A 14,701-nucleotide genomic window follows, 5' to 3' on the forward strand; every position below is an offset into this window, starting at 1 on the left:
GACTTTGAGCCACTTTGTTCCCAGGGATGTGTCTCAATTATCACACAACATTCTTGCCTTCCGCCACACATACCGGGGAAGCGGGAAGAAACTAACTCTAAAGGAGGTCGCAAGCCGCAGAGATCCCCCAGTTTGGAACCGTTAACGAAGGCCCAAGTTCCCGCTCCTGCGAAGCCTGGGTTTCCGCTCAGCGGTCCAGGCCTCAGCGTCCCGGGCCTGAGGCAGAGAGCGCCCCGCTGACCTGGGGAGGGGCCGGCTCCTGGGGGCGGGGCCTGGGGCCCTGGGGGCGGGGTCCGGGGCCCCGGGGTGGGACAGCTAAAGCCTGGGTATTTCAGCAAGACTGACGGGTGGCTTCGCCGCGGCTTCCCTGAAGCTAAGAATCCGACCTTCATGGTCCCGGGGCTCCAGCAGCCGAGATGCGCCTCCACCTGCTCGTGCTGCTCGCGCTGTGCGGGGCGGGCTCTACTTCCGGGGCGCTCAGCTACAGCTTAGGAGGAAGCTGGAGGATCCGCAACGGGAACGGCTCGCTGGATCTGTTGGGGACGGTCCCCGGCTGCGTGCACAGCACCTTGTTCCAGCAGGGCTTTATCCAGGTACAGTGTGCGGAACCTGCGCCCGACTTCCCCGAGTGGTTCGAGGGGCCCAGGGACCGCCTGCAGCCCCCGAGCCTGGCCGTTCTCGTCGGTTTGGCACATAACTTCCTCTTTGCATCTTGTGGTCTGGGAGGCGGGACGGGGGTCGGGGATACCCGGGCAGTGGGGTACAGTCTAGATGGAGACTGACCGACCCAAGCTGGAGATCAGTAATTCAGGAAAGATGAAGTTTAGATTGAGAAAACAATATTTCTATTCGAGGTTTACTTATTGCCATAGTCTCGACAGAAGCGCTATACAAAGGACATGTCACTGACAAGCTTAAGTTGGGAGATGTCTATTCAAACTACCTGGGTGCTGCAGGGGACAATAGCCTTTAGTTAACTAAGAGTTTACCAAGTAATGTCTCAGGTTTTCATTTTTGCTTTTAGGCTACGGAAAGTCAGATTTGGGATTGATAACAGCGCATAGGTTGAGGAGAATGAGACCTACAAAAATAAAACTGGGTTTGTCAGTGCTAGTGTAAATTCTAAATATTTTGTATGGGGGCTCGTGCTTCTGGAGTCCTTGCACATGCTAAGGATGCACTCTCCAGCTGAGCTACATCCCTAGCCTTAAAGCCTAAAATAAATTTTAAGATGACTGTTCTATGAGGGAATGTGGCAGGCATGTGGGGTGTATGTGTGCGTGCATGTGTGCTGCACGTGTGTAGGTCCCCATCGCATAATAGATTCTCCAGCTAACTCTGTTAGACTCCTTGGAGGGATGTTTTCTATTTGGCAGCCTGGGCATCTGGGTTTGCAAACAGATATTCATCTTCCACAGCTTGTTCTTCAATTGCTTCTTATTGTTTTCTCACATTTTGTCTTTGCTCAGGGCACCATGTACTTGATGCTATTATAGTTGCCACCCACGTCCCAATCCTTAGAACAACTCTAGTAAGTAGGTGTTCTTACCTGGGTTTTATGGATGATATGGAGTTACCTATCTTAGAAGAAATTAGAGAACAGGCCCAGGATCACACAGCAACGAAGTTGATAGAAATGGAATTCTAATTCAAGTTGGACCCAACTTCATAGTCTAGATTCTATACTCTATTTTGCTTACCAAGGTGTTTTTTTTTTTTTTTTTTTAAATCATGCCTTTTCGAGTCATATAGTTGATCATTAGGAGTATAGTATCATTATAAGTTTACTTCAATGACAGGGTAAAATGTATGATCTGGTACTTGTTAGTACTCACCTGCTTCAGGTGTATTTCAGAAAGGAAGTGAATGTTGTAATAATGAGACTGTCCAGAATGTTCTTAGGGAAATCATTCTCCAGCTTAAGTACTTTATTTTTAGTTAATAAAGTACTGTGACATGGACCATAGCTGACCTTGGTACCTGTGGCTTAATTATACCTGTTTTGAGAATGCCTATGTTTGTCTGCAGGGTCTCTGTTTGCTTTGTTTTAGTAGTAGACTTAAACCAGTGGAAAATCTGAGAGCCCAACTTAACTGTAGAACAGACAGGAATTGCTCACTTGGGTTTGTTGATGGATTGGATGTAAGAAGACAGAGAAAGAGGAGTCAAGGAAAACTTCAGAATTTTTTTTTTTTTTTAATCTAAGCTGCTGGCTAAATGAAATTTGCATTACTGAGAGGCATTGTGACCAACTTGGCCTGTTTCATAGGTGATTGTTTGGATTTCCTGATAAAAGCCATTCCCTGGGGATTCAATAATTTGATTGTACAAATCAATAATTTGTACAAAGTAGATTGACAATGGGCAGATTAATAGGAGAAAAGGCATATGAATTTGAAATTGCAAGAACAAAGGAACCGTACAAAATAGGAAATTCAAAGGAGGGTCAGATGGTTGAAGCTTAAATACCCACTTCACAGGGGAGAGGGAAGTGAAGGATATAAGGCAATTTTAAAGAAAGAGTAAATGATTTTTAGGGAAGATGAATAGGCCCAAACAACAAACAGTAGTCCAGTGGGAAGTTTGCTTTATCTTTGAATATGGTGTCAATTCTAGCCTTTTTTTCTTTCTAGTTAATCTTTTGGGGGATCCAGCTTTTAGGTAGATAGGGGAATGTAATGTTTACCACCAGCTAGGCAAGTGGGATAGAAGCCAAGAAACCAAGGAGGACACCTGGAGGTGGGATATGACGTATAGTGTTTATTGAGAAATGTTTACAAGGGAAGTCCAGTGGTGACAGGCTGGACAGCCAGATGTTCACCAGTGGCAATAGGATAGACAGGTGTTTCACCAGGAATTCCAGTTGCAATGGGCTAGACAGGTATACCTCTGCTCCATGCAGTGCCTTCTATACCTCCCCAGAAAGCAACACGTCTCTATACCTCAGGATGCTTCATCCAGGGCCAGCTTCCTGGACAAGCACTTCCCTCTCCACAATGCTCTGATCTGTTTCATTATTGCAGGGAGAGAGTTTTATAGTTTAGGTTACAGAAGAAGCATCACCTTAGCTTGCTTTGTCCTATTGTATTAGCAACATCCCAAGGAACTTGGTGTGCCTTCAAGAAGGCAGCTCTCTACAGATAACATTAACTTTGTCCTAATTCCCAGCATACATGAGAGTCAGTGTCCTTCAAGAAAATGTATTATCTGGGGATGGGACTCAGTGGAAGAGGGCTTGCCTCACATGCACCAGGCCCTGGATTCAATCCCTAGAACTATAAAAAAAAAAATAGATAATATGTATCTGGACATTTCTTTCAGACTCTCTGTCTTAGTTTCCTTGACTTGGCTAGATATTTAGGAATAGAAAGGGCCATTCAGTGACATGGTGTTTTACTGTCCCCCGTTCTTTAAGGATGGCACAGGGGAACTTCAGAAAAAGCCCCTTTCTGCACTTTGGGAGGCAAAGAGGAGGAGAGATGGGGGGAGAGTTGGGGTTTGAGGGGTGAGAGTAGATGTTAAAGGTCAGATAGACCTTAGTTCTATTTTGGGGTATGGTTTTCTGAGCCCAACAGGTATCTTGGAGAGATTGCACTCCCTATTATTTATTTGGCCTATTATGTCATGCAATAATAGGCATTAGAAATAGCAAGGAAATGAATAAGACTCGAGTTTCTATTTTGTGAGAATTTAGTGAGGCAGAAACCTTACAAATTGCTATATAATATGAGAAGTGCATAGATAAGGGGACTCTTTTGTTAGGAATGTTCTCAGCTTTCCTGTGCAATTTCTCATTGGTATAAATTTTGAAAATATTCTTTTTTTAAAAGGTATTTTTAGTGTGCCCAAATTGGAAGATATAAATAATAATAAGAAAAGTTGTAAACCTGACTTCCAGAGATAACCACTATTAAAATTTAAAAAGATATTATGTCCATGTTATTCAGTGTCAATTGGAGATAATAAGTTCATAATCTGAATTAATAAATATTAGTGTTGGGCTAGGGTTGTGGCTCAGTGGTAGAGCACTTACTTAGCATGTATGAGGCACTGGGTTCGATTCTCAGCACTGCATATAAATAAAGGCATCAAAACTAAGAGAGAGAGAGAATATTGCTTAAAAAAGATATTATATCTATTCAGAACTTTTCTATACCTACACATTTATAAGTATTTAAACATATGGTTTAACAACTTTTTATATTTAGTATTTTGTGATACTCATATTTAGTAAGCATATTTCTACAAACCATGCTTAATGACTCTTTTCTTCCACTGTACTAATTTACCTTCATCTGTAATCCATCACTTATTATTGGATGATTAGAGCTGACTCCATCTTTTTCTGTTTATAGGGAACTATCCTTTAAACTAAATTTTAGTATATATCCTTATTTTCTTAGACAAATATTTAGAAAAAGAATAGCTAATTCAAAGAGAATGCAGTTTTAAAGTTTTTGTATGCACTTCTAAGTTGTTCATCATAAAACTATACTAATTGTACACTCCCATAATCATTTTATCAGATTGCTTATTTTAGGTGCTAGCTTTGAATATTAGTTAAAAGAAACAGTAACAACAAAACCAGTTTACATGTTTTCTTTGATGTGCAGATGCCAATTCACAATAAAGGGATGGGGCTAGGGAAGAGGTACTTTGGATTAGGTACTTTGAATTACGCCCAGGGGAGTGAAAGGAGGGGAGGGAGTATGGGGGTAAGAATGATTGTAGAATGAATGGGACATTAACCTATGTGCATACATGATTACATGACCAGTGTAACTCCACATCATGTACAACCAGAAGAATGAGAAGTGATAACTCGGTTTATATATGATGTGTCAAAATGCATTCTACTATCACGTGTAACTAATTAGAACAACAACAAAACCCAATTTACCTTTTAGTGAGGTTAAATACTTTTGATGTGTTTATTGACTATGTTTGCTAGTCATTTTGGGGTTATTCATGTTCTTTATTTATCATCTTTTTAAATACAAACTTTAAGATCTTTTTACAAGTTACGTATTTTCGAAGATTTCCCATTTATTAATGATATATTTTTCATGTAGCTGTTTTAAAGTTTTATATAGATATATTTAAAAAAATTTTGTAGTTATATATGGATAGAATGCTTTTATTTTATTTGTGGTGCTCTAAGGATCAAACCTAGTGCCTCACATGGGCTGGGCAAGCACTCTGCCACTGAACTACAGCCCCAGCCCTATAGAAATATTTTAAGTTTATTCTTTTTTGATTGTTACTTTGGTCAGTGTATTAGTCAATTTTCCATTATTATAATGAAGAACTGAGACTGGGTACTTAATACAGAAAAAGATAGTGTTTATTTAGCTAACAGTTTTGGAGGCTGAAGTCCAAACAGCATTTGCTAGCTCTGCAGAAGTCCTGTTGGCTGTGTTACATCACTGCAGATGGCATCACAGGGCAGCCTGTGTGAGGCGGGAGAGCATAAGGGCAGGGGCCAATAAGAACCTCCTACCAGGCTCCATCTCTTAAAGGACCCACCACCTCCCAACATCCAAACTTACACACAGGAACCTTTGGAGAACAAATTACATACAAATCATAAAAGACAGTATGCTTAGAAAGCACATCCCCCTATTTGTATGGTTCCTCTTCTATATATAAAAATCTGACATATTGATTTTTTAAATGGTTAATAAGTTGTTCATATCTCATGATTTGAACAATTTCTCTTTTATTCACTAAAGTGTTTATTATGTACCAAATTCTCATACAATGATGTAATTTTCTTATTCCTTCTCTTTTAATCTTTTAAAAAGAATTAAATGTTTAATCTTTACTATACAAAAAATTAATGTAATTCCCAGTGGCTTGATTGGATGATGCAGAAGGATCACATGTTCAAAGCCAGCTTCAGCAACTTAGTGAGACCCTCAGCAACCGAGACCCTGTCTCAAAATAAAAGGATAAAAAGAGCTGGGAATGTAACTCAGTGGTTAAGTGCCCCTGGGTTTAATTCCCAGTACAAAAAAAAAATAATAAATAAATAAAATAAAATATAAAGAAGAAGAAGAAAAAAAGAAAAGTACACTGTAAAACAAAAATAACCACTATAAAATGTTTACAGTTTATCTTTCCAGATATTCTGTAAGTACATACAATAATAGAAAAATGAAGAAATTGTCTAAGATGGTTTTGTAAGCTGTTTTTTTTTATTTAAAATATATGATGAATATCTTTCTGTGTCTGTGTTTATAAATATAAATCCAAAAGAGTTTTCAGTAACCACCTGGGCCCCATTATAAAGATGTACTTTCCTCAAAATATACACTTAAAAAAATAGAAGAAAATATAACATAATTTATAAGTATACACATGTTAAAAAGGGATGGGTACCAGATATTTTTTTCTCTAAAGTTTACTATTACCATATATTCTTCTCATGTAATTTGGAAAAATGACTAAAGAAGGACATTTTTAAACAGGCAAATATATAAAATATAAGCCATAATATCATATCATAGGAGCAACACATGTGATTAATAGTTTTAATCATTCTGCTGAGAGGCCTTAATCTGCAGGTTATCATTCATAAATACATTCTAATAACATGTACATAAGAGTGGATTAATGTACATTATTCTTTTAAGTTGTAAAGAAGCAATTTCCATTTGAATATATATATATGTTTAAATTAATTATATTAATTATATTTGAAGGAAGTGAAACAAATCACAAAGTGCACTTTTTTTTTTTTTGATACTGGGGATTGAATTCAGGGGCACTCAATCACTGAGCCACATGCCAGCCCTATTTTGTATTTTATTTATGAGCAGGAGCTCCCTGAGTTGCTAAGCATCTTGCCATTGCTGAGGCTGGCTTTGAACTCACGATGCTCCTTGTCTCAGCCTCCCAAGCCACTGGGATTACAGGTGTGTGTCACCGAACCTAGCATTCCATGTGAATATTTTTTAAACTTATGGTAAATTTCAAAGAGATGCTAAAATAGAAATAGCAAAGTGAACTTCCCTTTATCTGTTACCTGGCTTCAACAATTATCAATTTATGGCTAATTTTGTTTCTTTCCCCACCCAGTACATTACTACTTATTATTTTGAAGCACTTTCAGACATGTTATTTCATCCACAAATATTTTGGCTTGGCTTTTTAAAGGTAAGGACTTTCTTATTAAAAAACATAATTACAATACCATTTTCACCTATGGAATATTTTGATGTGTTTCATAGTAGGAAGGCTCATAATTATGGTCCAAAATGACTAAACATAAATTGTTGAGAGCCACAGCCGAAGGGGCCCCAGCAAACTTCCAGCTGCCAGCAAACTTCCAGCTGCCAGCTGATGATTGGCTCACAGCAGCCCCCAGCAAACTTCTAGCTGCCAACTGATTGGCTCCTCTGCAGTGATGCTCATTGGGCTGTTTCCCTGCCCTTTCAGACCAGGAGCTGCTCATTGGGGGACTTTTTTTGGCTCTGCCAACTCCACCAAGCCAATCAGCCTCAAGAGCAGGAGGAGTGGGGGAGGTTGAGAGGCTTGTGGGAAGCCGGTGGTGGGCAGTTGGGCTCTGAAGGTTTTTCTTGAGGAGCTGTGTGGTTTGGTGTGTGTGTTCTAAAAATAAAGTTCATTTCTTTTGACAAGTGGCTCCTGAATTGTGCCCAGCCAGACTGCAGCAATAAATTCATTCTGAAAACAGAAGATACTTTCCTAGGTATCAAACTAACCATCCACATAGTCTTAGGCACTACAAATGGAATGTCTTTATTTAATCATTTTATGATGGGAAATGATCTCAAAATTGTTTAGGAAAAGGACTCATTTAATGATCCATATGTTTTCTTCTAAAAGTTTGACTGCTTAAACCATGTGTGACATTGTGGAGATAAATTAGCTAATGACTGCATGCAATATTATGCTAAATTTAAACAGAAATAGTTGTAAATTCATAATATCAGTTTCTGGGAAGACAGAATTATGAGGTCTTTAAGCCCTCATTTTTTATTTTAAAAAGGTTTTTTTTTTTTTTTGAAAAAAATCTGATTCTTAAACCTGGTCATATACTTCCACATTTGATGCCACACAGGGTATGTTTGGACAATGGGAAGATTGACTTAATTTGACCCAACACTGAGAATCAAAGGACCATCTAAGGTAGAATTTTTAGGTGGGGTACTTGTTGGTCTTTATCACATGTAAGTGTATATAATCAACATAGGCTACAACATTCATTTTCATGTAATATTTATTTGATGTATTACATGTTCACTTTTTCTGGGCTCTCTCAGTACAATTGTTCTTGTAATTTCCACAATAACCCCGTGGGAAGGATACACAAAGCCTCACAAGAGAAGTTATTGCCCAAGATCATCCATTTAATAAATGATGGAGCAGTGATTCAAACCCATATTTCTTTTCACCTATCATGGTGCCTATTAGCAGAAAGAGTAAATAGCCATCCAGTAAGGCGAGGGGCTAAGGAAGAATAGAAGTTCAGTGGATTTGACAAAGGGGAATGAAGGAAAGGGAGGAGGGATGGGAATAGGAAAGACAGTAGGATGAACTAGACATAATTTTCCTATGTTCATATATGAATACACCAACAATGAAACTCCACACGTACAACCACAAGAATGGGATCCTAGCTAGGTGTGGTGGCACAGCCTGTAATCCCAGTGGCTCCAGAGGCTGAGGCAGGAGCATTGTGAGTTCAAAGCCAGCCTCAGCAAAAGTGAAGTGCTAAGCAACTTAGTGAGACCCTTTGTCTAATAAATAAAATACAAAATAGGACTAGGGATGTGGTTCAGTGGTTGAGTGCCCCTGAGATCAATCCCCAGTACCAAAAAAAAAAAAAAAAAGAATGGGATCCTAATTAGAATAAATTAAATATACTCTACTGTCATGTATATCCAAAAAGATCAAATAAAAAATAGTTAGCTAAGAAAACAATCATTGTTTTAATTTTAAAATGCCCAAATGAAAATTGTGACAAAACACAATATACTATTGTTCAAAATTTGCCACCCAAAGCATCCCATTTGCTAAAATTTTTAGTAAATGCAACTATTACCTGATGATTAATCCACATATTGCTTCTGTCACTCTTCTCTCCTGGTTTCCAGTGAGAAATTCTGCTCCATTTTCACCTGAATATCTTCGTGGTATATGAAACTAAATATATCTGAATCTCTTTGATCATTTTATGATGGGAAATGATCTCAAAATTGTTTAGGAAAAGGACTCATTTAATGATCCATATGTTTTCTTCTAAAAGTTTGACTGCTTAAACCATGTGTGACATTGTAGAGATAAATTAGCTAATGACTGCATGCAATATTATGCTAAATTTAAACAGAAATAGTTATAAATTCATAATATCAGCTTCTGGGAAAACAGAAGTGAAGTGAAGTGATCTCAATCTTAAATTTCTCTTACTGTACCTATCTCTAATAAAAGCATGAGTATTTTCTTAGTGAACTAGACCCAGAATCTTGCTGCCATTTATTTTTATTTTTATTTCTTCTCATATTATCAGGTACTAGATTTTGTGGTCCAACCTACATCACCCTACCACCTACAACATTTTATAACCATTTTATCCTAGTCATTTCCACTGCTATCACCTTAACATTGTTTTTTTTCCAAAAAATAAGTCAGTTAATTTTAATGACTTTTTGAAATAAATAGAGCATATAAATGGTAAAAACTTTTAAAAGTAGCATATTCAATGAAAGCAAGACTTCTATCACTGCCTTCTAGTTCATCAGTTCCTTCCAGAGAAATAATCAGTATCTTATGTATTCTTCTGGATAAACATATGACATATATCATCTATAGATTTATCTGTTTCCCTCCACAAATGATGACATTGTATATCTGTATTTTATACTGACTTTTGATTTGATAAATCTTAGAAATCATTTCAGATCAGTACATACAATAGAAACGACAGCTCTCATTATTGAGTGCTCACTGGGAGCCAAGAATGGTTCTAAGCACTTTTCAAAATTATCTCTTATCATCTTTGTAGTGATCTGTGAGGAATGTAGGTACAGTTACTACTTCCATTCAGGATCTGAGAAAATGGAGGTATACAGGTGCTTTATGAGCTTCACAAGGTCCACAAGTACCAGGGTTGAGTTAGGGCACAAATGCATTAAAAAATGACCAACTCACTGCCTCTTCCACCCATCACCTCTTCATTTCAGAGGCAGCAGCCATCTCTGTGGAACTCTTCAACTGTCCAACTCACTCCCTGAGCAAGTATGGTCTCCTGTTCTTACCCTCCTATTGGTTAAGAATCCTTCCAACATCTTTCCCCTACCCCAACCCCTCCCCTTCCTTCCATACCCTCTGCCCAATCCAAAGTTCCTCCATTCTTCTCTTCCCGCCCCACGCCCCTTTTACTTATCAGAGAAAACATTTGGCCTTTGGTTTTTTGGGATTGGCTTACCTTACTTAGGATGATGTTCTTCAAGTACATCCATTTACCTGTAAAATAAATACAAAATTAATTAATTTTTAAAAAGTATATCAAATATCTAATAAAAATTCCCAATTAAAAAAAAAAAAGAATCCTTTCCGGCATTTATTTCTAGACTTTCATGAGTTCTAGCTTCTGGGAACTTGCTGTTAGCTGTAGTGAGGGGATCAAGTTACTTACCTGTGTCTCTTTAAGGTCCCTTTCATGATGCTTGTCACTTAGCAGTGGGCTTAGCAAAGTGTCTTGTTTTTCCTTGTTACATTGTAGTCTCTCTGGTCAGAAAAATAAGGAGCTCCCTTAAATTGCAATTCCTTTTTACCCAGAGTGGTGTTAGATGGAAGCAGTATTTATGAAGATAAGGATTTTAGAAAAAGAATAATGTTCAGGCTGAACAAAATGTTTCGACTAACTGGTGGACTGTACCTACGCACCTTTTGAAGTAAGAATCATAGCTGAAGATCGTATCTAACAATAACCAATATTTGGAGAGTTTATCTCCTCCTTCCTTTCTCTCTCTCTCTCTTTTTTTTGGTGATGCTGTGGAATGCACCTAGGGCTTCGTGCATGCTAGGTAAGCACTCTACCACTGAGCTACAACTCCAACCCTAGCATTTTCTTTCTTTATTTTTTATTATGATAGTACTTAAGTAGTTCATGGAAATTTATATGCACACAGGTTTATCCTTTTTTTTTGGCAGTACTGGGGATTGAACAAGGGTCTTGCACATTGTTAGACAAGCACTGTACTTCTGAATTATATCTCCAGCCATGTGTTTATGATATGAATAGTATGTACCTACTATCCAACTTACAAGCCTGCATATCACTGATACCATTGCAGTTATTTGCCTCTCCCCAGTCTCATTGCCTGCTTTCTCAAGGGTATCCACTGTGTTAGTCAGCTTTTCATCACTGTAAAAAATCCTGCGTTAATCAACTTATAAAGAAAAAAAGTTTGTTTGGGCTTTCAGTTTTGCAGATGTCAGTTCATGAACAATTGGTCCTGTTGTTTTGGGCCTGTGGTGCACATCATGGTGACAGTGCATGGTGGAGCACATCAACTCAACTCATGCCTGAGAAGCCAAAAAGAGGAAGGACAGAAGCAGCTGAGCGCCCCTCCATCCCCTTCAAGGGCACACCCACCATGACCAGAAGACTTCCCATTAGGCTCCCTCTTAAAGGGTCCACCACCTTCCAATAGTGCCATGCTGTGGACCAAGCTTTTATACCATATGGACATTTTGGGGGCTTTTAAGATCGAAGCTAAGCCAGACACAATAGTGCATGCCTGTAATTCCAGCAATTTGGGAGGCTGAGGCAGGAGGATCACAAGTTCAAGGCTAGTCTGAGCAACTTAATGAGACTCAGCAACTTAGCGAGACCCTGTCTCAAAGTAAAAAAAAAAAAAAAAAAACAACAAACAAACTTGGGGATGTAAAGTAGCTCAGTGGTAGAGCACTCAATCCCCAGTATAATGGGAGGGGGTTAAAAAATATCCAAGCTATATATTACTATTCTGAATTATTATTTCCTTACTTTTTACAAATTAAGGTTTTACCAAATATCTGTGTATCTTAATCAATACATTGCTTAGTTTTGCTTGTTTTCTTAACATTTATTTGATTATTATTTTTGTCAAACTATCCCAGAAGATGGAATGGTTATAAATTCTTTCTTTATTTGACCTAGTTATATGTGAATGTATGTCAGACTTTGGGCGAAAGCAGAGTTTGGGAGGAATATCTATATCTGGTTAAGTAGTCTGTACATCTATAACCAGTCTATATATCTATAATAAATGGAGGCCAGAAGCTTACAGAGAAAATGAGACTAATGCTGTCATTTAGTTGCGCTGATGATACCTGGTTTGTTGATATGTTGTAAGTTGGGTAAATATCAATTATAAATAACCAGCTCAGGCACACACATGCCATATTTATCTCATGGTTCGTGCTTTATAAATAGCATTGACATTGTAACTACTGATGGTGTTTATGACACTAATGGCTCTACTAGGTAATGATTACGTGTGTGGACTCTGAGACACATTTCCTAGGTCTGAGTCAGTGCTCCATAATTTGATTGCTGCTTGCCTTTGAGCCTTGAATTCTTTGTGAGTAAATGGGAATGATAATTGTACCTACCTGGTAGGGTCACAGGCAGTAACTTTTAGCTATGATTATGAATGTTGCAGATGTCATCTGACATAAGAGTGTAAGTAAATGTGACATGAAGCATATAATCTAGTCCAAAGAAATGGTGTTAGACTAAGCTGGTTTCTTTTTGCTTGGTTACCGGACCTCAGGAAAGACACTTCAGCTTTTGGAGCTTTAGTTTCTTCCTCTGTAAAATGATATTTACTGTATGTGTTTATTGTGAAGATAAGAATATCTGAGTGCCTGTTTGGAGGGTGATATACAGTACATGGTCAGCAATAATACTGTTATTGGTCTTAGGGTTCATGGGTTTGCTTAATAGCTCGGTGATATACCTGGGTCCTCAGTATTAAAAGTTAACACTGAGCTGCTGTTTGCTTTAAATAGGACTCAGAATTTTAATATGATTCTAGGGGGTTGGATCAATCTGGAACTAAAAAGTTGGTTGATTAACATTTGGAGTAGTTATTATAAATGCAATCTAAGCCTCTGCAACTGTTTTATATGGTATTTTTCCTTAGTAAGAACAAAATTTGTAATAGACTATCTTTTATAGAGCAGTTATAGATCATGAGCAAAATTGAATGCAAAGTACAGAGTGTTCCCTATACCACACCAGCACAGCTTCCCTCCTATGGACATTCTCCACCAGAGTGATACAAAGTGGTGCATTTGTTACAATCAATGCACCAACACTGAAACATCATTATTGCCCAAGGTCCACACTTTGCATCTGGGCTCACTTTTGGTTGTACAGTCAGTGGATTAGGACAAATGTATAATGGCACATATACACCACTATAGAATGACACAGAATAGTTTCACTGCTTAAACATCCTCTGTGTTCCAACTATTCATCCCTCCTTCCCTTTCAACCCTTGGCAGCCACTGATCCTTTTACCGTCTCTTGTAGTTTTGCCTTTTCTGTGTTAAAAGACAAAATTATGACAACAAATTTAAAGGTTCAGTGAGGTTTTATTCACAATTTATGAACCACAACCACCTCCATTCTCTAAAAAGGAATGAGACCTCCCACTCATTGGCGGAACAGTAGGAGGTTTTAAGATGGCAACAGGCAAACAGATAATAGAAAAAAAACCATGTTGGGTTCCTTTTCTTTTAAGAGTTAAAGCAGAGAGGACTTCTTTATTACGCTAAATTCCATGAACTGGAATACCCTGTTTTTAGAAAAACCTGGTCTGTTTGGGGATCTACCTGCTTCCTTAAAGTTTGTGTTTGATTATATGGCATTTCACATGAGTGATGCCATTTTGGTCTGGTCTGGTCTGGTCTGGTCTGTTGGGGCCTAGGGCAGGAGCTCAGTTCCAGACAGATTTTTGTTGAAAAATGTCATGTATTTGCAATTATACAGTATGAAGATTTCTCAGATTGGGTTCTCTCAAGTCAGAGAAACATTTTAACCTGTAAATTCTGTTTGTATATGAAAAAATGTACCTAGAAAGATTGCCCTCTTGAACTGAACATGCAGCTTCCTCCTAGGACCTGGAAGACAGGATGGGGACTTGAGGTTTGACAGCCAGATGGCCAGCCAGCCCCGGGCCTGTTGTGTTGAGGTGTTGTGGCAGAGTTGCTCTCACACTTTACTTCTCATGATATTTTTAACTGTATTGGACTAAGTCCACAATGTAGAGTTATAAATAGGGGTCTGGTAGAGACACTTGGCTAAGTTAACAATTAAGTGCCTCTTCAAACCTGTGTCCTTAAATATTTGTTCCATGTTTATTCATTGGAGAGGCTGAGTCCTGTGTGTGGGGTGAGAAGGAAAAGAGGCAAGTTAATTGGGCCTGACACACACCTTTTAACAGAATAAAACCTTAACATTAACCAGAACTTAAAAATCAATTTGATAGCCAGGTGTGGTGGCATTCGGGGGCGCTGAGGCAGGAGGATCTCAAGTTCAAAGCCAGGCTCAGCAACTTAGTGAGGTCCTAAGCAACTTAGTGAGACTCTATCTCAAAATAAATAAATAAATAAATAAATAAATAAATAGGTTCAATGGTTGAGTGCCCCTGGATTTAATCCCTGCTACTAAAAAAAAAAAAAA

At 38.3% G+C, this 14,701-nt stretch overlaps 1 protein-coding gene across 1 annotated transcript in view; it reads left to right on the top strand.

Annotated features, from left to right (window-relative positions):
- The first annotated feature begins 320 nt into the window (after positions 1-320).
- Positions 321-14,701, top strand: part of Manba (mannosidase beta) — a 111,194-nt gene continuing 96,813 nt past the window's right edge. Inside the window, exon 1 of the mRNA XM_027935438.2 lies at positions 321-593. Within this exon, the coding sequence (XP_027791239.2) occupies positions 417-593 (177 nt within the window). The 5' untranslated portion in view covers positions 321-416. The remainder of the gene's footprint in view (positions 594-14,701) is intronic.

This window comes from Marmota flaviventris, chromosome 7 (assembly GCF_047511675.1).
Source record: "Marmota flaviventris isolate mMarFla1 chromosome 7, mMarFla1.hap1, whole genome shotgun sequence".
Lineage (NCBI taxonomy): Eukaryota > Metazoa > Chordata > Mammalia > Rodentia > Sciuridae > Marmota > Marmota flaviventris.